Consider the following 25,669-nt stretch of genomic DNA (forward strand, 5'->3'; position numbering starts at 1 on the left):
CTGACGCTAGACTGGATCTCGACAGTGGCAACACACCAGCACAGGGCAGTGCTGAGTAAGGGCCTGCACAGAGCCACAAGTTCACTGAAAGTGGCATTAGAGCGATACATGTGACGCCCAGGCACCAGTGATGTCGCTTACATCCATCATTTGGCATGCCCAAAAAGACCAGGGCGAAAAGATTAAAGTAGAACCCATAATTAAACAAAACAAATAGAATAGCAAATTCTCAAGAGGGGAAGTTGTATGGAATCTGCACGAGCCAACCCACCCTTCAGGATCAATCTTACCATAGCTTCGATGGAAGTATGAGCTCGCAAACTTTGTGTAAACCACTCTCAAAACTACCATCAAGGATACAGATAGAGGATGAATCTTTGGCAGTTTAACCAGAAAATGGTAAACTACCGCTCCACCAGATCTAGCAGTAGAGGCTGGTGAAGTAGTGCATGGAAAGATCAAGTAGTTGCCTCACAAATTTAAGTACACGCTGTAGCAAGTTGCTGCCACAGCTCGACCTGCATGTTTGGATGATTCAACATCCATGCTGCAAACACTATGGACATTTTAGGTCTGAAAATGGCAAAAAACCTTAACACAATAAGTAAGAGTACTTACATGGCCGTAAAGTTCTAAATCTTTCCATTCTTTATTAGCAATATCCCGGTAATCGGAGGGATCGGGGTATATTAATACACCAGCAGCATTCAAAGACTCTGCAACAGCAACCTGCAGGGAATAAACAAGACATTTTGAACAGTTTTCTTTTGTTAGTTATAAATGTAATATTAGGCACATGCATGTATTGGATCATGTTTAGCAGAGTGTCTCCAACAGTCTTCTTGCATTGGAGCAGAGTTTTAAAAGACGGATAACTCTTGGTATTACTATTGCATAAAGATACAATTTTAATAGTGAAGAAGCAATATCTTTGGTGTCCATTTATCAAACTGACGCATGAATTTGGTCTAAGTTTCCATAAATAAAGTTATATGCTGATTCGTCTGGAAGAGACAAGTTAAAGGGTGGTCTCAAAAAGGATTTTCAATTCTACCTCCTATAGGAATTCTTGCTTTGCTCTACAGAAAATACTGCTGAACTGAATTGGGCACAACCCAGCATGTAACATTACTAAAAATAGACATTGTGGTATGTGTTCACACAGTAACTTGTGATTAAACTGCAACATTTAGTCCTCGTTCTGATCATAGAACATTCACAAATATAAAAACTTTAGAACAATTCTCTGCCATGTTTGGGTATCCCAGAAACACTTTACATAAATACATGTAAAGTTACACAACAAGTGCGAAGAGTTCAGCAGGTTTATGAGGAGAGGAGCAAGGTTCCCCAAACAGATCGCCTAATTCACAAATGTAAACGTGCACATCGTGTAAGTTTACACCAAGTGAAAATCACTAACTATGTGAGGAGTTTTACTACCGGTCCCATTATTTCATGTGCAGAGATCACAGCCCTGACTGCAGAGTCTCCACACGTTCAACTATACAGAAATCTCTGCACATACAAAGATACAAATACAAAAAATTTAAAAAAATACACAAATGGAGAAATCTAGAGTTACAGAACTCTGCAGGTAGTTTGGAGATTTCTTTTAACACCTTGGCTGCTAGTGGTTTTCCCTTCCTGCGCTGACATTTCTTGAATCTCTCTATTCATAACGAGCTCAGCTCGTCATAAGCACAGCTCAACCGTGCCTCATGACGAGCTGAGCTCGTCATGAGCATGGAAGGGGTTAAAGTGTAAGATTACCTTTGTGAATCAGGCCCAGTCTGTTTTTAAACTATACCTTTTCTCCCCAAAACTACACTGGAGCACCTGCAACATAACTCCTGCCTAACCTGTCTAAGCAGGAAAGGGGCAGTACGAAAGGCTTTTACATTGGAGCGTTAAAAAGCACCACTCTTTAATCCAGGGATGCCAATCACATGATGCAACTGACTGGTAATTTGCCCATGTCAGTTCTTTTTTCCAGCTCAGTTAATGAGAATATTGTTTTTGTCACAATTTTGAGGGTTTTTCATTTCAGCAACTTTCCTTTGATTTTAGGTTTGTCCCACATTACAGAAGTCTGAAGAGGTTTTGCTTCATCTTTTTTCCACAGTTTGTCATCATGCCTTTTTATTAGTGCCCATCCTGTGGTTTGTTTCCAGTTGGTCTTCTGGTGATGACCACCATGCCTCCAAGGACACACACACACACACACAGACAGAGACACAGACAGACAAAGGATTTGTTGAATTAACTAAATTTAAGTAACACTAGCATATGAAAAGCAGAAATACTGTCTGGTGGAGTGCTGGACTGGGACTCTGCCGGTACATAGTCTTCCCAGTTGGAATCTTGATAGTACACAAGAGGAGTCAGTCATGGCCTAGTATATTATCTACTTTGTCATGCTCTGGTTCGGAACGTGCGCCATACTGTCCATTTTTGGCAATTCTGGTTCTTGAGGGAGGTTTGTTGGACGTGGCAGGGGTTGGATTTGAAATAAGAGTGAGAGTAGAGTCCAGAGGAGGTGCCTCAGATGGGACTACTGCTCCAGATGGAAACATTGGTCCATAAAACTCTTGGATCAGTTTTTTCTCGTCTTGGAAAAACTGATTGGGTACTTGTACCTTTGGAATTGTATATATTTGTGCAACCTGCTATTCAACACGGCTCTTGGTGGCCATAGTTTTCTTCAATGTCCTAATCAGCGTATTTTGGCACCAAATGAATATCAAGGTTGTGTGGCCCTTCTGCTTAGGAGGTTGCATCCAATATTATTTCCTCATCAGTATAAATGCACTCGCTCAGACTCTTAGTCTGAGAACCTCTTACTAGGAGAACATGCCGTTCTGAATTATCTAGTTTTGGTGCAATTCTGGTTGGCAATAATAGTTACATCAGGGGTATCGAAGTAGTAATTGGCGTCTGAGGTAAAGCAGTGATTGTATGGATATGGACCCTGCAGATGCGGAGACTGACACTACCAGAGACAAGGTTGATGTAGCGATCATTTATTTCCCCCCACTGGCACTTAAGATGCGATGTTGGAGGTTCCTACATCGAAGGCTTAATCAATGGGTTGGTTTGGTGGTAGACTAGGAGTAGGTAAACAGGTTTGTTGACTGACAAGGCCTTTGTAAGAGATGGGGTTGCTTGTCAACAATGTATTTGTGGCCCACAATAATGGTTTTGTCGACTGCAATAATTAGCTGACAAGTTATTTCTTTGGTGTCGGCTCTGGTTGTCGTTTACCTGAGAACAGTTTTGTTGATTGTGAAGGATCTTCATGTTTAGACTGTCTATCCTACACCATGTACTTAAGACGATGGAACATTACAAATGAAAGTTTTGGAGCACTTGACAGGGCCTTTGCTCTTTCAGTCAATGGAACATTTGGTCATAATTGCACGGACTGCCTTTTTCTTCGTGGATGTAACTGCAGACGTCACAGGAGGGACCTCACCAGAAACAAGTCCCTTCAAGGTAGAGGCAGGGGCTCCTCTGGTGGGGAAAAAGTCTAGCCTCCAAGGTAGCCCCAGTAAGTGCTTCTTCTAAACTAGTACCTTCTAGTTTGCCCTTTTTAGACTGGAGCTCTTTTTTCTGAAGACGCACTTGGTGATTCAGCAATGAGACGGTACAGAAGCCTATTTGTCCTTAAAGGGTTTGATGCTAAACAGGACACATTTTGCCATTCTTCAGGCTGTGGCTGGGTTTATGAAGGTAGAAAATACATTTAGTGTATGGGTCATCTACAAAAATATATATTTCTGGATCTGCACCATTCACACACTCTGAGGAGAGCCCTTGGCTCAAAAGGTTCTCCCATGGTTTATTCTCTAAAAGATGTACCGCAAGATTAAGTAGTCCGGTTTTGGATTGTTTTAGGTGAGTTGTGTCAAAAAATGCAGGAGGAGCAAAGCTTAGAGGGTTTTCCTATAGCCCTATACAAAGCAGTTGAAAACGTGGCAGTGGAGCCTCAGAGGGTTGGGACCTTGAGCCCCTTCCCCCGACTGGCCGGAGTTTGAGTCACAAAGATGTGAATGGGCAAGAGAGGTGAATTCCAGTTTGGCCATTAGTTTCCAAAATGTGATTGCTATACGGATACATTGCTGTACTTACAGTAACTATCAGGGATCCCCAGTGAGACGTTGGGAAATTCAAATGTGTATCTATGAAAGATCCAATGTTGTATAAGAATTGTACTAACAAATTCTGGAGTTACAATATAAAAAGTTAACAGGTTACTTACTTTTTCAGCAAAGCTGTTCATTCCTGCTCGGACAATGATTATACAGCCTTGGACACCAACACCTTTTTTCTCTAGTTCCAAAAAATCTTCTTTGCGTCCATAATAGGCATAAACTGGTTTACCCTAAAAAATGTCAAGACATATTTACGGGGCAAAAATACTTAAAACATTATATCAGCAAACCTGTATCAAGCAATTAACAAGCAAACATGAATGTTTTTCTAAACCAGTAGCATTGTGATGAAAATTGGTTACTCGTTGAACGGGAGGGGGAGCCTTGGTCAAACAGCAACCGCAATGCTAGTCCAGTTAAGGCTCAAGCAAACCTCAAATTAACCTGCCCATAACAGCCTGGTAGCTTGCACTGAGCAGTCAGGCTCAACTTAGAGGAAATGTGTAAAGTATTTGTGCAACTCGCCAAACAGTAAAACAGTGAACACACCACACAATCTCCCACATTGGGTTAGAAAAATAGAGCAATGTGCAATACATCAAACAAGACCATAAAGACAAGGATCCAATCAGTAGGACTAGAATTTAGATTTTTTAAAGAATAAACTGCAATAGAGCGACTAAAAATCAAAGCAGCAACCGCCATTATCTGGTTGCGATGGACCGAGTCGAAGTCAAAAGTTCAGGCAGACCGCAGGTCGATACAGTCGCAGATTAATCTAGCTGAAGTTTTACCTCAAAGTTTTGTGCCAAGAATTTTGTTTGCCAGTGGCGGCCAGCAATTTTACAGGGGGGCCACAAGCACACATACACATCACTCACACCCACCCACCCACGCAGTCACATACCCATTATAACACTCATTAATAAATGCACACGCATTCACACACCAAACAAAAAACATAAAACTTACCATGCATGCAGATCTCCGGGAGTGAAGCCACTGAGGTCCCAAGAGGGTTAGGACAGCCGGCTGCTCATTGACTGACCTCAGGTCAGCCAATGAGGGAAGCCAACAGTCCCAAGCCTTGGAGATCCTAGGAGGATTGGACTGCTGCCTTCCCTCACTGCTCACCTCAGGTCAGCCAATGAGGAAAGGTAGCACTCCAAACCTAGTCACAGTGAGACTGCTGACCACACCCCACTCTGATGTGTCACTAATGGACACTCTGAAATGGGTACATCGGAGCTTAAACTGAATCAACCAGGTCCGAGGCAACGGGTGACGCTACCCCTCGTCACGGAAGGAAAGGGTCGAGGCACTATTACAAGGCTGAGGATGTCACACCCACAAGGTAGAAAAATCCTGAACCTGGCAAAATTCAGCTTAGGCCACCAGGAGCGCTCTCATTTTGCACAGGTCCAGCTTTTTGCTGCCTGACCTGAAAATGAAGTCTCAGCCAGGAAGAGCTTTGCTCAGACTGACACGCACTCTTTCCAGGAAAAATGTGGGTGGCATGGTCCCTCAGCCCCTACGGACAGGCTCTGTTAAAATTGAAAAGGGTCCCTGGGAGCGAGGAGCGATTTACTGGGTGTAGCAGCATGGCACGAAAAGCAGTCCAGGCATCACCTACAGGCTGGCTTGAGCTTAGCGATAGCGGTCTTCCACAGCGATCCATGCTGGCTCTGCAAAGAGATGGCTGGCAGTGGCTAACGTGGATTTTCGGTGGAGCGGCATACTTCTGGCGTGAACTAGCCCGGTCGCTGTCACAAAGAACAAAAGCTTGATTTCAAGAGCTCCTGAGCCATGCCCAGGATCTGAAAGGCACCACTTGGTGGGGTCCGTAACACATTGGCGAATGGTAGAGGAGCTTGAGGAGTCTTTCATGTCCCAGAGCTTTAGATCAAAAGGCCAGCAGACTAGCCCTTCAAAATCACTCTGGGACCTGGGCTCAAGATGAAGTTGTAGGCCGTGTTCTTCTTTTCCAGGCAAGAGGGCAGCAGGCAGCACAGCAGAACAGCAGTTCCTTTAGACCAGCAGAATGGCAGTCCTTGTAGCAGCAAGGCAGTCCTCCTTTCTGGCAGAGTATACACAGATCCAGAAGTGTACTTAAGTGGTGGTGTCTGAGGTCTTTTATGCACAGTTGTGCCTCTGAGGCGGGGAGCAGCTCCTGGAAGCATGCATTTGAAAAGGACAGGTCTGCCTTCCTTGTCCTGGCTACAGTCAAACTACAGGTGGTATGGAGTCTATTGTGTGGAGACAGGACACAGCCTATTCAGGTGTAAGTGAAGCTAGGCCCAGCTCCTCCCTCCCATTTTTCCAGTGAGGGTCCAACCAGTCACACTTAAGCTCTCAGTGGTGTGTGTGTGGCTGGCTAGGAGGAATACACAAAGACCAACAGACAACTACACCCAGCCATGTGGTAAGTAAAAAGTGAAAAGCTGCAGGCACCTCAGGCGAGAAAATAGCATTCTAAAAGTGACATTTTCAGAATTGTAATTTAAAATCCAATTTCATCATAAGTCAATTTTTTTAATTGGGATTCCAGAGACACCAAATATGAACCAACTTTCTTCCCATTTGGAAAGGACACTTATAAAAATGTAATACGGCAACTCCAATGGGAGAGATAGGCCTTGCAGTAGTGGAAAATTTAGGAGTTTTCACTACCATGGCATGCTAAACTTAAGTACATGCCAGCTTTACTGGAGACAGGACGGTGAGATGTTAGCACAAGTTTAAATACCTATGCATGAGGGTCTCTAGAGAGACAGTGTCCCACTCGGAGGCAAATCTAACACAGTTGATTGACACCCTGGAGAGAGAGATGTAAACTGTGCCGCTCTAGATATTGGGCAGGGCGGTGAGGTATATAATGACTGCACTACCTAAGCTTTATTATGTCCTTTAAAACAGCCCCTATAGGATCCCGGATGCCTATTTTACAAAAACTGGTGGGCAACTTATGACACTCCTGTGGGCCTTGGTGTCTTGCATTGGCGGTGTTGCAGAGTTCAAAATATGACAGCAGTATAGCCGTGCTAAATGTCCACCCCCTTTTGTACCGCTTTTGGCAGCCATAAGTGTGGCAGGGTATGCTCAGACGTGAGTCCCTTGCTCACTTTGCCACTGAATTCAAGCAAGCCGGGCTGAAGACGGCTGGAATGCCAGAAACCGGTCCTCGGAAGCTTGTTTCCGGTCCAGGGAAGACATGGCTTGGCAGTTCGGGCTGGACTGTTCCCATGAGGCACAGGGTCAGACTGATTTGCATATAGCCATGTCTGAACTGAGGTGGCAGAGTGGGCTAAAGAACGGTGATTGATTAAACCCAGATCTTTTGACTGGGTGAGAGTGTTGGATTCAGATCCCTTTTGTACCGCAGAAAGTACTACAAAGCATACCAGGCTATAGTAGTTCGCGACTGGGCATACCTGGTATGGATGACCCAGCTTCCCGGAAGGACAGACTGGATATGGGCAAGAGGAGCCATATGCATGCTTTATAGGGGGGGGGGGCTTACTTGACCCATGGGATAGCAGGCTACGCTGACAGTGAGGCTGAATTTACAAAGGCAATGGGATAAGTGGTTGACCTTGTGGGAAGTTACCAGAATGGAGGCTAAAGGGAAAACTGCAGGGTTTCGGAGGCTGGTATGACCCATGTGAGCAGTTACAAAAGGAATATCTGATGTTCACGATGCAATGGCTCAGATATAGACACCTGAGACACTACAGGGAAGAGGAGACACAAGAAGAATCCCCGTTGGAATGGATCTCTACGAGAGGACAAGACAGCCCCCCCCCCCCCCCCCCCTTGCAATTTCATTAACACATGGGACACTTATGAGGAACATGCATAGGACACTGGGGAAACTGCTGGTATGGCCGGAGCGAGAAATGGTTGAAACTGACAGGACGGGCAAGCAGTGATGGGCTTCCCCTCGGAAGTGGCAGTTAAGGCATCATACTGGCTGATCCTGCTGAAAATCTTGCACAGAACGTATTATAAGAGAACCCATGCTGCAGGTTGGAGGGCTCCTTCTTGAACACTTTGTGGAGCTGCCATAAGGTACGTCCTTTCTGGGAGGAGATTGCCGCCTTACTGGAGGTATGCAAGTGTGGGACGAGTGAAATACAGCCCATATTGGCGCTACTGGAGACATGGAACCCTAAAGATGCAACCAAATATAAAAATATTTTAGCCAATATCAGGGGTATGGTGGCAAAAAAGATCTAGCCTGAAGATGGGGCAGTGGGTTCACACCAACTGTGCAGGATTTGCCGGCTGGGATGAACAGATGAAAAAGGGTGTATAAGGAACATAAGAGGGGGCTGGAGGGCATACCAAACCTGCAGAGAGGGCCAAGTACAACAGTCTGATTATGAAGAACCCCTTCTAGGGCTTCTGCTCCGCACAATACAAGTGGCTTGGTGTTAAAGCACCCGTATTTTACCACTGCGGGATCATTTCAAAATGTTACTATTCAGAAGAAACAAACTAGAAAAATAAATAAATTAAATTTTAAAAAAATTACATTAGGAATGAGCTACAGTGCAGCCCAGTTGCCAACACCTTGACAGCCCTCCACTAACGAACTGAAGAGGAGGAAGGTTTAAGAATGTAGTTCACCCCCTGCAAGCTCAGGTCCCACTCATCTTTTACACACGTACCCTCACTAGCATTTACTAAGACCAGGTGGTACATGGGAAAATGACCCCCCCCCCCGATTCCATGTGCAGAATAAAGAAATAAAAAAAGAAAAGTCCACACAGTAATTCCCCATTCAATGGGAATGAATACAAATTGCTCAGTGGTTGTGGGTTTTACCACGCAAGCGTTTACAGGTGCAGAATTTCCATCCTAACTGTACCAAGTAAATCATTAGTCAGGACCTTTAAAGCTGAATTCCTGCAACATGGGTCAGTGCAAGAGGCTTGCTCTTCGGACTCTTGTTCTATCATTCCCTGCCATCCTGCTGCTTCTTTCCCCTGTCTTGGGTGGGACACCATTCCTTTGTTTATGCACATTCTGGCATCCAAGAAATCTGTTGCTTGAGGTAGTTTTTTCTTTATTTTTTTATACGGATAGCCAGGTCCAAGCTTGCTAATGTTGACAGTCTCCTTTCGGTCATCTCTACGTGTTTTTGCCCTTATGATCCAATCTAAATAAGGGGGCACCACACAGCCTTCCTTTCTTAAAAAGAAGGGACTGCTAACAGATCATGAAGCGAAGAAACCTTCTGTACTTCCATGCAGAATCTTTTTGATGTACTTGAGGTTTTTCTAACACTAGCTGTCATTCACTTTGGTTTTACAAAATATAAGAAAGAAAATGACGTAAAATCCTATATGTTTCAGATGCCAGCGCCTCTACCACAGCTCGCTTCTTCATAAGTTGGCCACTTCTAGAGGGAGCTCTTTTAGTGTGTGCATTCCGCTTACCATGGAGGCTCCTCAAGAAATTCAAGGGTATGGAAAATTTGACATTTTCCAACCACCGCCTGTCGGTTAATTTGAATCAGTTTTCAGTTCATAAGTGAATGCTTCTGTCTCAAACAAATATTTTTCGACATTGCCATTGACAACATAAGTAAACTTACAATGACTAGGTCTCAACTTTACATTTTCTAAACTTAATGGCTTTTCCAATGCGGACAGTGTTTAAAAACTAGTCTAAATCAAAGTTACACGAATAACTTAAGAAAGCATAAATCCGGACAACAACAGCATATACTTGCCCTCTTCAGCTAAAATAAAGCCGGATTTCTGGGTGTACCTGTAAGAACGCTTCCTGGAGAGACTCCCTGTAAGGTGAATGCTTGGATTGTTATTAGGACACATTTTCCTGGTCTTGGAGCGAGCATAAATTATGTCCGACATTACTGGTGCTTTTGAGCCATATGTTTCACAAGTGAAACAGTCACAAGGTTACCCGGTATGTTCCGGTTCTTTTGAAAGTGAACACTAGTCACTATTTTAAAGAATCACTGAAGCAATTGTAAATAAAAATTAAAGGTAGAAAGGCAGGAAAGTTAAAAAGCTTTTAAAACCTATGCACCATCAACTCAGCAGAGACCATTATTTCTTTAATCTCTCCACAAAGTGATTAAAGAAGACCGAGGTTTGGTACCCTATTGTAGCTGGAGTTGGAAAGCTATAGATTGGAAAATACCTTTACAAGAATGTTTGGCTTTCTAGTCTCAAAGGTACAACGAATCCTACCCCTGCGCTGTATGCCAGACTTGCATGCACCTAATTGCTGGCATTACAATCATGCTCCAAAATAAACACCTCCGCCTCCACTGAGCGCTGTAGTCAGTCTCCCACCCGATGTAACTCCTCCCCACCCCTCACCCACTGGCGAAGATCTCTCCCCTTCATACATCCTCCATTCCCCTACCCTCCCTACCCCCCACGAGTCCCGCAGAACCCACCACAGCCCTGAACTTATCTCCCCGACCCCGCGGCAGGACTATATCCCACCCTATCCCCCCCCCCCCATTCCTCACTACCCCACTCTCCCAACTAGACTCACAGAACACACCACCTCCCTTACCTTAACCCCGCCTCCTCTCCCCCCCCCCAATTCTCAGCCCCCACTACCTTACTTGCACCCCCACCATCTCCAGCCTACACTCATCCCTCAACTCACCTGCGCCACCTCCCACCAGCCTCCTCACCTACGCCACCAACCTCCCTCTATTTCATCCACACCCCACACCCACAAATTCTCTCACTCATCGAATGCCACCCCACCTACTATTTCCGCAGAGCCCTGCTCTAACGCTAGCACATCCCTCCCCCACCACTCCAGTTCCCACACCAGTTCCCTACTCAACCATTCGCCCATGGCTCTCATCCCCAACACCTTCCCCAACCCAACTCTGGACATGATTATATCCACCCTCCTACAAGTCAAAGAAGATCTCCACACCATCAAAGAACTTCTTTTCACACACCCCAGACACCCCCCACCCACCACCACCTCCGCGCCCATCAAGTCCCCCACAGACACTTTCTCTCAATACTCCCCGCGTTGGCCCTCTATCCCCACTCGCAATCACACCTACCGCCCCCGTCGCGCCCTCAACCCCCTTTCGGACCACAACTTATACACCCTCCTCCGCTCATATGGCCCAAGTCCCTTAAAACACACAATCACCACACACCTCCCCATACCCACGATTCTCACTAGCCCCCTTAGGCCCCCCACACTAAGCAACAGAAGTTCCATCCCCAATAATCTCAGAAAAGTCCCCCTCTCTCTAGAACACTCGACCGCCCTTCTTACCCCCAGACTCAAATGCATCCTACTCAACTGCAGTTCGGCCCCGAGACACTCCTCCGACATCGCGGATCTCATCATAACAATGGACCTTGACCTAGCCATTCTGACTGAAACGTGACTAACTGAAGCCTCTACACCTATAATGGACATACTAGTCCCCCCCAACTACCACATCATTAGACTCGACAGGACCGGCAAGAAAGGCGGGGAATCGCATGCATTTTTAGGAGCAACATCACTGTTACTAATGTCACCTCCCCCTCCCTCCCTCACCTCCTGTGAACTCATCTGCCTCGATATCACCAGCGAGGGCAAACCTGAATGCTCCTTACATGTCATCTACCACCCGCTGGGGACAAACTCACCTTCACCCAACAACTCATGGACACGATCTCATCCAACGCTGGACGGCAGATCACTCAAATCTACCTGGGCGACTTCAATCTCCACTGGAACGACCAGAAAGACGCAGTGGTGAATAGTCTCAAAACTTTCCTTAATGCGCTTGACCTCACCCAAATCTGCAACAGCCCGACACACGACAAAGGCTCTATCCTCGACCTTATCATCGCCAAAGAGGACGCTACCCAACTGGGGGCAATCCAACCCTGTGACTGGTCAGACCACCACATTATCACATTCTTCATCAACAAAAAAGTTAAACTCATCCCGGCTCAACCCACCAAATCCAAGATCTGGAAAAGGGACATGAAGAATCTTAACCCAAACTCCTTGCCTTCCCACACCTGCAGTCTCCTCCTTCCCCCTTCGGGCACCTCTGATGTTCAATCTCTGACTGACCTCTACCTCGACTCTATGACCTCAATAATCAACGAAGCCGCCCCCCTGCAACTGAAGAGTCTCCACCAAGAACTCGAACCCATGGTATGATGGTTGACTCAATGAAGACAGGCGTGCTATGCGAATGGCAGAGCGCACCTGGAGATCTAACCCCTCAGCACTGCACCTTAATGCTTAAGAATAAGAGAAATGACTACTTCAGGAAAATGAAGAGGTCGAAATCTGACTTCTTTAGCCTCCAGCTAGGCCAAGCAAAAAACCGACCAAGAAAACTGTTCGAACTAGTCAAAACTCAAACCAAGATGCAACCTTTACAATCAAACAGCACTACAAGCGATATTCCACACTGTGAAGACTTCTCTGCTTTCTTTAAGCTAAAGACCGACAATATAAGAGATCTCCTCAATGATGTAAGCCGATACTCCAGCCCCATCAGCATGACTACCACTCAACCTAAAAACGAGTCATGAACGTCCTTCGACACCTACTCTGAAGAAACAATTCACAAATTGCTCTGCACCTTGAAGCCCTCTAATCACCTCACAGACCCCCTACCTGCTAATGCTGTAAAATACTTCACCCCCCTGCTCCTTCCACTCTGGACTAAAATAATTAACAGTTACCTTCAACAAGGACTCATCCCAGACTCCCTCAAGGTGGGGCAAGTCACGCCTATACTCAAGAAACCTACAGCTGACCCGGCTGACCTAAACAATTACCACCCTACCACCAATATCCCCACCTTGGCCAAACTGCTGGAAAAATGCTTACAACTCCAACTGACAAAACACATTGATCAGTTTGACCTCCTCAACCCTCATCAATCAGGCTTCCGAGCAAAACACAGTACGGAAACGGCTATGACGCACATAATTGATGATGCCCTCCAAATCCTTGACCGCAACGATTCCTGCCTCCTCATCCTTCTTGATCTCTCCTCAGCATTTGATACTGTCAAACATGAGAATCTACTGGAGCTGTTAAACACCAGAATGGGTTTATCCGGGACTGTTCTCAAATGGTTCACTTCCTTCCTACATAACCTGGCTCAGAAGTTCAAGATCAACAACGAGTTGTCCTCATCTGTGCCTGTAACTTTAGGCGTCCCACAAGGATCTTCCCTATCCCCCACATGGTTTAACCTCGTCATGGAACATCTCACCACCTTGCTTCAAGCATCTAATGTACACTTCCATATGTACGCCGATGACACTCAACTTTACCTCAAGCTACAATCCCCGGAAGACATCAAACTTCTGAACTCCACACTCAGAAACACCCAATCATGGTTGGCCGATAATCACCTCAAACTAAATGCTCTGAAAACTGAGTTCCTCCTGATCTCACCTCCTGCGAAAATCGCCATCACCCAAACCTGGCTCAATCACCTAACTGCACTCAATATCCAACCCACCATCGTGGACTCCGCGAAATCCTTAGGCATCACACTGGACGCCAATCTCAACATGCAGCAGCACATTAGCAAAGCAACTAAAGGAGCTAATTTCCAAATCAACACTTTGAGGAAACTTAAACCCTTCTTCCCAGCTAAGGACTTCCAAACTGCTGTACAAGCCCTAGTCATCCCTCGCATAGACTACGGAATTGTGGCTCTCAGCGGACTCCCCCTATCAACAACTGCACCCCTAAGAGCCTCCTTGAACGCTGCCGCGAGACTCATCACTGGTTCAAGAAAACATTTGCATATATCCCCCAACTTAAAATCCCTGAACTGGCTGCCTTTTGAAGCCAGAATACAGCTGAAAATTACCATTATGACTCACTTAGCCGTACACCACAAGTCACCCAACTACCTCACTCAAAAGCTGACTATTTCAGGAGGCTCGAGATCCAATAGAAGCACAAATAATCTCCTCCTGAAACCTCGAAGATTCCGGAAGGAAAAAACATACAAACGCTCCTTCTCAGGAATGGTACCCAGGATCTGGAATGCACTCACTCCTGAAACCAGGCTTATCTCCTCCACTGCATTGTTTAAGAAAGAGGTAAAAGCCATCCTTATGGCCAAGTTCACCTGAACTCTATTTTTGTTGGATCAAAGACTTTGCACCGTTTCTGTACTATTGGTTACCTGATTGTTTATGGTTATTATATTTTCACATGATTGCTTATTGGTATTATATCTCTACATGATTGCTATCCTATCCTGCTAATCATTTACTACCAACTTCTATATTGTACACAATAGTTTGTTTAATCACCCTCTTGCCCCTACCCCTTGGTTCTGTAAAGCGCTCCGATATCTGCAAAGATCTTGTTCGCGCTATATAAAACTTTGAATAAATAAATTAACCCCCCCCCCCTTTTAACACGAAATAAAAATATGGCACCTAGCGTATCCCAGGAGCGCCAAGAAGAACAGAGCATGTGCCTATAAGAAAAAAGTTACTTACCTGTAACTGCAGTTATCCAGGATTGGCATCTTTCATACATTCACATGCCTGAATCATTCCCAATCGTCGAAGTGGGAGTCCCACGGGCCCACTTTGATGGGGAATGATTCAGGCATGTGAATTTATGAAAGATACCCCAATATTGGATAACTTGGGAATAAGATGTGTCAAAGATGCAGCATTAACTCTATGTTCACAAATACAATTAAAACTGAATGATAAACAAGGAACACATTACGATGCAGACATTTGTACCCAATCAAGCTAAACAGGTTTATATGGAGCTGGACATGATGACCCACTGTTTACAGTTTATTACGGGTGTTTTTCAGCTAATCAGACGGCACTGAATGTTACCAGCATTATGATCTTCATGGCAGCCATTCCTTGTGTCAGATTAATGTCAATACACCACAATATAGACCGAGATGCATGTGCGGTGCCTGCAAGTGACATTTACAAGCTTGCAATGTGATTGCTACGTCACAGCTGGTCTGTCTCCGTCAACGCTGTGCCATTCACTAAGCAGGAGAGGTTACTGCCAAATGATTGTTTCAATGTCACTTTCCCAAACATCACAGCACTCTGGTAGAAAGGCCATAAGCTTCAGAGACCAGTAATGGGTATCAAAGGGGTAGGAACAGAAGGGTGTTTTAGCTTCAAGCATTACTTCGTGGAATTGACAAATCTTAGCAAACAAACTTTATTATGCGAGAAATCAATATATGGACAAGTAAAACAGCCAGAGCTCTGTTCCCATGATCCTACCAAGTGGGCCGGAAATAAAATCCGAAAGGGACTGACAGTTAGCAAGGCCTATTGGCAATCTGTGGCATGCTGGACGGCAGAGATAAATATGCAGCCTTAAAGTTACTGTGTTCTATTTTCTCCTGCAAAGTTTGCATGCCCATTAGACATTCATTTATTTTTTCCTCTTTTGAAGGGAACTAACTGTTTTGGATCTGTGAAGCGATTTGGAGTTCTGTTACATTCTTGGTTCTTGAATAAGGTTTTTTAGAAATCATTTCTTGTAGATGCTCTTTCCAAAATGATATAGATGTAAACTAAATGGTGCCTTTCATTGGAGTATTTATTACTCTCTGCGTTAAAGCTGCGCTGGGAAACCACACATGGGCAAATCTATTTAAGATATATGATTATTAATAAAAACACTTCTAGATGGGGCGGCTCATTCAGTAGCTGAAGGAGACTGGTCTAAATGAGCAGGCTGGGCAGTAAATGAAGAATAAGTGTTCAGGAATTCATAGATCGCTCTCCAAGGATTTAATGGTCAGCAGGTCAAAAATAAATCCATAAATTGGATACTCTGTCTATCTCAGTGGCCAGAGATCGGCTCACATAGTGGAGGCAGAGACACAAACTATGGCAGTTTCAATATAGTATAAATGTGGGCCTACACCGGTGCACTAACACGGATTACGGAGGGCAAGGACGGGTGCACTAACATGGATTACTGAGGGCAAGGAATATTAAAGCCTTTCAATATAAGTAAAGCCTAATGTTTCAAATTTCAGAACCATCGATTGGGAATCAAAACACACTGCACCATCCTAAACTGCTACCATTTAAATAGAGTGACATTTTTGGAGCAGACAACTGGGACCAACCAGCCTTCCTACTATTCTCTACTTACGATGGCCGTTTTCTGTGCACTGTATGCCACATATGAAGGACTGTCGACTGATTCCATCTGCTTCCCATCTTTGTCTACCAATGAGACAGTGTTCGGTTTACTATAATAAAACAATATTTAGTCAATGTATGAGGGACTCAGCCACTAACCGATAATAACATGCAATTCTATCAATACGGACCAAAGATGCCAAAGCTTTATTTTGTTAAACAATACAAAGGAGCATTTATGCCCCCACAAACCACTGTGGATCACATATTAGGAATGCTTAGTTTCTCAGCCCATCACTTGCCAACAAACACTGACCAGTTGATTATCTGAACTAGCTAAAGTCACAGCAATGGAAAAGTGATTAATGTAGAGAATTTAGAACAAAGCCAAAGTTTACCACACCATGTTAGGTTTGCTCATTTAGTGAGGCATCTATTCCAGCAGGCAGGCAGGAAACAAACAGAAAAAAGGAAGCAAAAGGCAGCGTGCAAAAGGCAGAAGATAGGTGCGGTCTGCCCGGACACAAGTCATTGGAATACATTCTTGTACAAAGTGTGTAGAATAGCTGAATTTTTCTTGCCAAGCTCCTATTCACATCCAGGGATACCAAAAGAGAATAAAGCAACCTTCCTTTTGAGGGCTAGCCATTACAGAGAAGGCCCGCTAGAAAACAATGTGAGGATACATTTAAGCTTGTAGAGGCAGCCCCTCAAATAATAGCCAAGTCTGGGTTGTGTAGTACTTTGCACATTCTAAATAAAGATCAGAGCCCTGAAGTCAAAGTTAGACTTGTGAGCCATAGATACGGTTGAGTAAAGAACAAGTGCAGTAATAAATAAATCATGACTGGTCACCCCTGAGGGTATCTAGGCACTGGCTGGGTCCAGTTGATAAGCCAAATAGCCTGCTCTTTCATGGACTTTTGGAACTCTGGAAGAGATAGTGAGGTCTGTAGATAAAAGGGTAGCTGGTTTCAGGTCTTCGCTGTTACACAGGAGACGGAGCGACCTCCACATCTGCTACAGTGGTGGTGGTGGTGGTGGTTGGGGGAGGGGGGTTGGAGGGTTGGAGAAAGGGACGCAGATCGGTCTGGTGGCGATCCGCAGGGTCCGCAATTGTGTAGGGCCTTGTATGCATGGGCCAGGAGCTTGAACTGGCATCTTTTCTGTACAGGGAGCCAGTGGAGTGCCCGGAGGTAGGGGGTGATGTGGGTTCACCTAGAGAGACCCAGGAGTCTGACTGCAGAGTTCTTCATTTCTGTAGTCAGAGCAGGTGAGCTGTGATCCCTATGGAGAGAGGTTGCAGTAGTACAATCAGATAGAAATGAAAGGCCTGGGTAATTGTGCTTCTTGAGCTTGGGGTAGCCATTTGAAGATCTTACGAAGCATGCGGAGGATGAAGAAGCAGGAGGAAATGGAATTTACCGGACTCGTCATGGTTTGTTTGTTGTCCAGAATTATGCTAAGATTCCTAGCATGGTCAGTAGGAGTAGGTCAGAGTGAGTTCTGAGGGCCACCAGGGTGCATCCCATGGGGAGCTGTTTCCAAAATGTAGTATACCTCCGTCTTGTCCATGTCCAGCTTCAGGCAGTGGTCCTTCATCCAGTTGGAGAAGTTTATCATGTAGCTGTGGAAGTTGGTCTTGGTGGTGTTTTCAGAAAGGGAGATAAGACGTTGTGTCGCCGGCGAAGGATGATGTAGAGTATGTGGGTTTTGCCGATGCTGGCCAAAGGGGTCATAAGTGTTGAAGAGGGTGGGGCTGATCAAGGGGCCATGGGGTACACCACAGATTTCCTTGGGTTCAGAGAGTCAGGCTACCCCAGTGCTGCCTGAAGCAAACTGTTGGTGCTGCATTGGACCTTGCCCCATACCTCATCTCAAGTCCAGAAGATTGTAAGTCACTCGAGTGCCCGAATGAAATACATGTTTTTCCTCCATCGGTTAACATAACCACAAAGGGCTTCAATTACAATTTAAAGTATCAAAAATTACCCAACGTCGAAAATCATAACTGCACCCGAACACCCAAAGGCTGCCGAGGTGTCCTGCTAGTGCTAGCTTGGACCTACCCCATACTCACCTTAAGTCCCAGGGAACGGTTCCACAGGTTTAGTGACCGTATGCAGCATAGGTTTTCTTCATAGGTTAACACGGCTACAAAGTGTTTCAATTAAGATTTAAAGTATCAAAATGGTTTTATAAAAAAGTACTTAAATGATTTTGATGATCATGGTGCCTAAAGTTATATAGGAGATGTGTTAATTTTAAAAATGGGGGTGATCTCCTTATGGAGTCGTGTGAATTCTTTCTGGACTAGTGTGTGTATATTTGCAGATGTCGAACATACCTTTCTGATGAGCCTAAGGCTGCTCGACCACACTACACCCTAGAAGAGCATCTTGGGATTGCTGGAGCATTCCCCTGTTCATTCATAAGGTAATACCTGTACACTGCACGGTATCCCTCTTTTGTATAGCATAGCCATCCAGCCTCCTACAGAAGCAGAATCGCAGGTTCCAATCCAGATGTGAGAAGAGTTGTTGGCTTGTTATAACACTTTGGCCGGGAACAGGCGCAGGGAGATCAGCTGGTAGTGGAGTTAGTTGTGGTCTGCCAATGGTTTGTTTAGTAGAACGTGGACTTCTGCTGCACTCGGGGAAGGTGGCAATGGCGGTGTTGAACAAGGTGGTGAGTACATGACGGATTCGGGCTTCACCTAGGTTGAAGATGTGGCGAGCACATGGGTTGGTTGGGGCCACGTGAGTCCCATGCTCTCCACATCACTGGAGTCAAGCTATCCAGGCTGAAGGCTGATAGCCAGAAAACGTTCCTTGGATGCTTGATTCCGGGCTAGGAAAGACCTGGCTTGGTAGTTCGGGCTGGACTGTTCCCATGAGGCACAGGGTCGAGGCTGATTTGCATATAGCCATTGTCTGACCTAGGGTGGTGTGGAGTGCAAAAAAACGATGGATTTAGGCTCAGATCTTTGTACTGTGGTGAATGCAAGACATTGTTCTGCATTCTGTCCATCAACTGTGTTTTTTGCAATGTGCATAGACTGTAAAGCAGTCCTCCCATAAGCAGTGAGTAGCTTGTAGAAAAGGGTACGGAGTACAGCTGGACGAACACTGGTTCCTTGGTATACTATTACATCAACACAACAGTGTTTAGTGAAGGTGTGTGGTGTGGACCAAGTAGCTGCTTTACAAATGTCAGCTATGGGTATATTTCCCAGAAAGTCCATGGAGGTCCCTTTGTTTTCTGGTAGAATGGGGTCTCAGAGAACCAGGAAAAAACATTTTAGCTTTCACATAACAAGGTTTGGATACCAGCTGGCTATGCCGGACTGAGAATTCTTTCCCTTTATGTGGTTCGGAAAAAGTAACAAAGTTGTTGAGTCTTTCGAAAGGGCTTATTCCTATCGACAGAATTCATTAAGGCCTGTTCAACATATAGGGTATGGAAGGTTTATTCTGCAAGAGAGTCAGTTTGAGGAAAGAAGACTGGGAGTACAGCAAACCGATTAAGGTGGAAAGGGGAAACTACCTTAGGAAGAAAGTTACTACGAAGGGCCAGTCCACCTCTATGAACTTGAATAAAGGGCTCTTCCAATCTCAAAGCTTAGAGTTCACCAACATGTCTGAGTGCGGTGATAGCCACTAGAAAGCAAGAATGGAGTTGCTCAAATGGATGACCCCACGAGTCTTGTAAGAAAGATATGGAGACTCCACATCGGAGCCGGGGACCTGTAGAGGAATGTTTTTTTGAGACACTTCATAAAAGCTTTAATGACTGGCATACCAAAGACAAAAATCTGTTGCTCATTTCTGAAGATAAGCAGCTGCAGCAACCACGACTAGCTGGATGGAGGGGACAGCTAGGCCACAGGTTTGTAGGTGTAATAGATAACAGACAATGTTATGGACTCTAGCTGCTAAGGGTTCCATGTGATTTGAGAGAAAGTAGCAGTCAAGACTTTCATTTGGCGGTATAACAGGCCTGTGTGCCACCTTGAGGATATTCATACATGCAGGAGGCAGATTGAGGTAACCAAGACTTCAGGAGCCAGATCGCCCTAGAGTGCCCGATTTCTCCATGGTTCGGAGTGAGAAGTCTGGCCAGTTTCAGAGCTTCGTGTGGAATCACCAAAAGTGCGATGAGTGGCTAACTTGAACAGTCTGGCCCAGGTGGGGGCCACCAGTGTGAGAGGTTAACAGAAGCCTCCGAACCACAAATGCATGCAAATATACCTGACCAGTTCATCAACAGTGCATTGCCCATGAACTGTGGCTGTGGGAATCTGGTGGCAAAGTGGGGGCATTTTCTGTTCTCAGTTGTGGCAAAGGGGACCACGTCTGGAAACCCCATTCACCTGAAGACTGGAGGAGGACTCTTGGTGGAGTGGTCACGTGAACTTCTTGCTGCATCCTGCTGAGGTCAGCAAAGTTGATGCCCAACCCCGGAAGGTATCGCATCAGCTGGTGGATCCGGAGGATCCTGTGGTGGACAGCCCACCGCCAGATGGACTGACCTAGCTGGGAAGAAAGCATGCCCCTCTGTTTCTGTAGGTAATACATGGGGTCATGTCAGTCCGGACGAGAACTACCTTGACCACTATGGGGGGGGGGGGGAAGGCCTTGAGATCGAGATGCAATGTGAACAGCTCCAGGCAGTTGTTGTGGACGACCAGGTGACTGGGATCCCACAGGTATTGCACAGTCCGGTTTTCTTAGCTGCACACCAAACCCTGTGAAATGCAGCTGTTGTAACGGTAATCTGCGGAACAGAGCTGAGAAAAGGCCATCCTAGCAACAAACTGTTGGTGTTCCACCACTGCAGAAAGCAATGGGTGCAGCAGCTAATCAAACGATCGCATCCCAATGGCCCTCTGCCAGAAACCATTGAGGTGTAATTATTCTTGCAGGAGGCACCTATGTAACCTCGCATGGGGATGCAGGAGGCCATCATGCAGGCACATAACTTCCCGGACTTTTTGATCCAGCTGAAAAAGAGGGAACAATGCATGGTGGTTTCTGAAACCTTCATGATGCGCTTACAGCAAGAGGTGGGCGTGTGCAAGGCACCTATGGCCTTCGTAGTCTGTCATTCTTTATCTTCATCATTAACTGGAGGCCCAAAGAGGTTCCTATCAAAGGGCAGGTTGAGGAGATGTTAAATGTCTGGCTTGCAGCCGGAGACATTGAGCCAAGCATGTCTACAAAGGAGCATGCTGAAGTTATTCCTCGAGAAGCAGGGTCGGCGGTATCTAGATCACAGTGAATAGGTTAGAAAGGAGCTTGCCCTCCGAGACCAGCTCAGGCCCTCAGAGATGTTGAAGATCCCTAATCTCCTCTGTTGGCCCGATGATTCCTGGAAAATAGGTTGAAGGAGTTTGATGTGTCAATGATTGGCCGATTACATGCTACATGAGGACTTCACTGAAAACAGGAGGTTTGGTACCAAACATCTAGTCTTGATATACCCACCCTAATGCCAGTGTTGGATTTATCAATACATGCACTCAAGAGGGCACCTTAGAGGTGGCCCCTGAATACCGAACAGCTTCTGTGTGCTTGCCAATTTGTTTCTGCCAGCTTGCCATCGAGACACTGTTCTGACTTAAGAGGAGAGCCTTTTGCTCGCAGGATGATACTTGCTATTTTATACATTTTGTGGCTCTCCTTGAGTCGTGTTGGCATTTATTAACCATTGTGTTAATTATATCTTGCATTCCTCGGTGTCAAGCCTGAGGCTGCTTGACCACACTACCCCCCCAACAGAGCACTTGAGACTGCATGGCAATCCCTGTAAACTAGTAAGAGTACCCTTGGATTACAAGAATCCTGGGCCTTATTCTGGAGGCTTATACTGCTTTCAAATTGATGAGATGGCTTTTAGGGAGGATGGCACAAATAATTTATCTTGCGCTATCTCCAGAAGGTCTGAGATCAAAAGATTAACAGATCTCCGAAAAGCCATTTGTTTAATACTTTCTAGAACTATAGCCAGGACATTCAGATGAAAGCTCCACAAACGTCCGACTATTCACTCACCTCACAAGAAGATCATCCACAGGTGAAATCCTGCTCCGGAGAGGTCAAAAATCTATCACTGGATAGAGAGCATGATGTGGACCTTCCCTGCCTTTTTGGACTATGAGGGCTGCTAATATTTGAAGATTGAGTTTCTTCAGCATTGGAGAAATAGGCCATACCTCCAAAGACACCTGGAGACACAATTGGTTACCATAAAACCATTCCTGGTTTTGGAAAAGGCAAATGTTTCCAGGAGTGGTATAGTGCAAAGCCAAGGAGGATGCGGCAGACTAAGCAGAACCAATGGAACCTGCAATAGATCTTATAAACCATGGTGCACCTCAAAGGGTGTATGGTCTTCAGAAAGTGCCTTTATGGAGATGGGCGATTACGGAAACGCTGAAAATCTCAGAGTGAGCTTCGGCATTAAAAGATGGAGTCCCACCATGGCGGGGGAGGATTGTGGAAGGCGTGGACGATCCAGAGAATTGGGAGGACTTTGCTACGGAGACAGTAGACTCACAGATCTTAGACGTTGATTGGGAGGGATGTTATGTTGCTCATCTTTCTTCCTCCTTTCCTTAGATCTTCCCCTACAGTGCAGGCATCTTGAGGAAGGACTGGCTGACTTATTTCTCAGCCCTCTTTCTTTTACCCAGATGTCAACATCCTTCCCTTCCAAATATGATGCTTTCTCAGTCCTTTTGGATACTCTTTGACAGAACTCACAATCACTGATTGATTGGAGTGACTGTAAACACCCCCATACAAACCCGAGGAGGGTGGGTGCACACAGCCTCACATCCCAGCACTCAATTTGCCCCGATGCATCACAGTAAATGCAGGAAATGTAATCTTTAAGTGTCAGGTTTTCGTTTTTCACAGTTGTTGGTGCAGCCAGTGCTGTGCATCTCTAGACACATGTTTCAGGATAGTTCTTCAGAACAGAACACATTTTTTGGGGGGTGCTGGAAATGCTGCACCCACACAAACCTTGCGAAGGACTGAAGCAGCATTGTCTGCCACAGGGAGGGCACTTCTTGACTACAAAAGGTATTCTTATGGACAAAATAGGTGGAAACTGAAGTAAACAGGTTAACTTCATAGATGGCAGCTCGAGATGCTGAGTAACACTATAAAAGAAATAAGTTTCCAAAAGAAAACCATTAGAAAAATATGTGTCAACAATCCAGGTTTCAGAAGTCCTTCTCTCACAAGAGGAGAAAAAGTATGGAAAAAAAAAACAAATTTCAAAAAAGTAACTCATAGCAGCCAGTACAAAGCATCATGGCAACTGGAAACTCAAGGAGCCTTAAATTGAAAGCCAATAGTTAGACGTACAATTAAGTCCCTCAGACTGCACAACTGACTAAATACAGTGTTTTGGAAGTTCATCATATGGACAATAGCTCTATGTGCATAATTCTATGGACATGCGTGATTAGCGCTGTTGCCCTCGGGAGCAGCGTCCCTTCAGTGCACTCAGAAGAACGCGTTCTTTGATTACTTTAATAAAAACTTCTTGGGATGAATTCGTCTGTAATCTTTTTATTCTCTCTTTTTTTTCTTTTTCAATAATATTCAAATGTTCCACATTATTCATTCATAATGTATTCACTCTGGTCAGCCCAATGCATTTCAGGCGTTCGCCCTTCGTCAAGGGACTGGATTCTGAAAGCAACCAAGTGAGGCACACATTTAATATGTACAAGTACACATGATTATAATTGGAAATTAACACCATGCAATAAGTCATGTTTATCGATTTTATCATGCAAAGAACGAATATCGGGCTGGTTTTTAGTTGGCAAATGCATCTCAAAAGGGAAAGATTGATGGAAAGATTGAAGAAAAGGTGACCGATCCAATAAAAATGGTGCAAAATGACGACATTGTTATTCCGACTGGGTGCACCCGAATACGTGTAAACAAGACTAGTTGCTATTAACAAAAACGTGTGACTCATGCGTATGCGTGAAGTGTAAGCCAAGTGAATCCCTTGGGTCTGACCTGTAGCGTTAGAATACGGTCAATGCCATCTGGCGGTCGTAGCTGGCATCCATAAAAAATTTAAAAACATGAGAAGACTGATACAATGAAAATGACCTGATTGCAGAAGTCGGGTGTTTCAACACGTAGAACGGCTTTGGTGCTTACCGCGTGTTCTTGAAGATATGGCGTTTGATCCTCTCCGCTCGAATGTGTAATCACGGAGTGTAAATCGGCCATCCCCGTAATGTAAGAGACTCGGACATGTGTGGTGGATTCTAATTGGATTGATGTGCGGTCACGTGACCGGTGAGATGCATAAACCTTTCCGATAGGCGGAAAAGTGGTCAGAAGGGCTGTAGCTACAGAGATCGGATTTTTTTAGGCGAAAACTTTGTCAGAAATTGAAATGTGAAGTCATATGTTAGAACAAAAATACCAAAAGGGAAAAAGGGTGAAAATGGTAAAGGCATAAAAGTGAACACCATTAAAGCTAAAAACGGGATTATGAACACAATTAAATGAGAACAAATTACTCTACGATACATTGACTACATAGCTTCAAAATTAGTTTATAGGTGGCAACTAAATTCCAAACGTTCGTTAAGTCCTTTAGGCTGTACCGATGACAACCGGTGTATCCAATATAGTTCTTTTTTAAGTAGATACTGGGCATGGTCTCTTCCGGGAAATATTGGTACCATCTCTAAGATGCAATATCGTAGTTGACTGGGGTTGTGATTGTGTTCATTAAAATGGGTGGCCACTGTGGATTTTAAACGGATGTTACTTTTGTGTTCAACTATTCGTGTTTTGACTTTTGCTGTTTTTCCCACGTATATTCGGCCACACAGGCATTTTAACATAGCACCAATTTGGTGTATCACATGTTCCATTTGTATGGAGTTTGATTTTGGTTCCATTTAGTGGGAGAGCGATTTCATTGCCTTTAATAATAGAATTGCAATCCCCACAGTTAAAGGCATGGTAACGTTTCTCTGAATTATTTCGCGGGAGCAGTAATCCTGCAGTTAAATAGTTCCTTAATGTTTTTGGTTCTTTCATAGGCAAATCTTGGGTTTAATGAAAATATGCCATTAAAGTCTTCCTCTGATGTTAGTAATGGCCAATATTTTAGAATTACTTTTTTGATGTATTGACTTCTGGTGGAGTATTTGGATACAAATACAGCCCACTGTTCATCCTTAGCATGAAATGGTCGTAGCAGTTGATCTCGGTTCATTTCCTGTGCTCTATCAATGGCCTGATGCAACGTGGTTTCAGGATACCCTCGGTCTTTGAATTTTTTAATGGTGGTAATTTTGTGTTCTTCATAGGTTTCGAG

General features: G+C 44.9%; 1 protein-coding gene across 3 annotated transcripts in view; it reads right to left on the bottom strand.

The window, feature by feature from the left end:
- Positions 1–25,669, bottom strand: part of TFRC (transferrin receptor) — a 160,526-nt gene that overhangs the window by 89,104 nt on the left and 45,753 nt on the right. For all 3 annotated transcript variants that reach the window (XR_015303846.1, XM_086948533.1, XM_086948534.1), the window contains exons 6-8: positions 16,311–16,410; positions 4,262–4,384; positions 619–729 (exon numbers count right to left, since the gene is read on the bottom strand). Coding sequence is in view for 2 of the 3 variants with exons in the window: in XM_086948533.1 (XP_086804659.1) it covers positions 619–729; positions 4,262–4,384; positions 16,311–16,410 (334 nt within the window). In the remaining variant the exon portion in view is untranslated. The remainder of the gene's footprint in view (positions 1–618; positions 730–4,261; positions 4,385–16,310; positions 16,411–25,669) is intronic.

The sequence above is a fragment of the Lissotriton vulgaris genome, unplaced genomic scaffold (assembly GCF_964263255.1).
Source record: "Lissotriton vulgaris unplaced genomic scaffold, aLisVul1.2 SCAFFOLD_3538, whole genome shotgun sequence".
Taxonomy (NCBI): Eukaryota; Metazoa; Chordata; class Amphibia; order Caudata; family Salamandridae; genus Lissotriton; species Lissotriton vulgaris.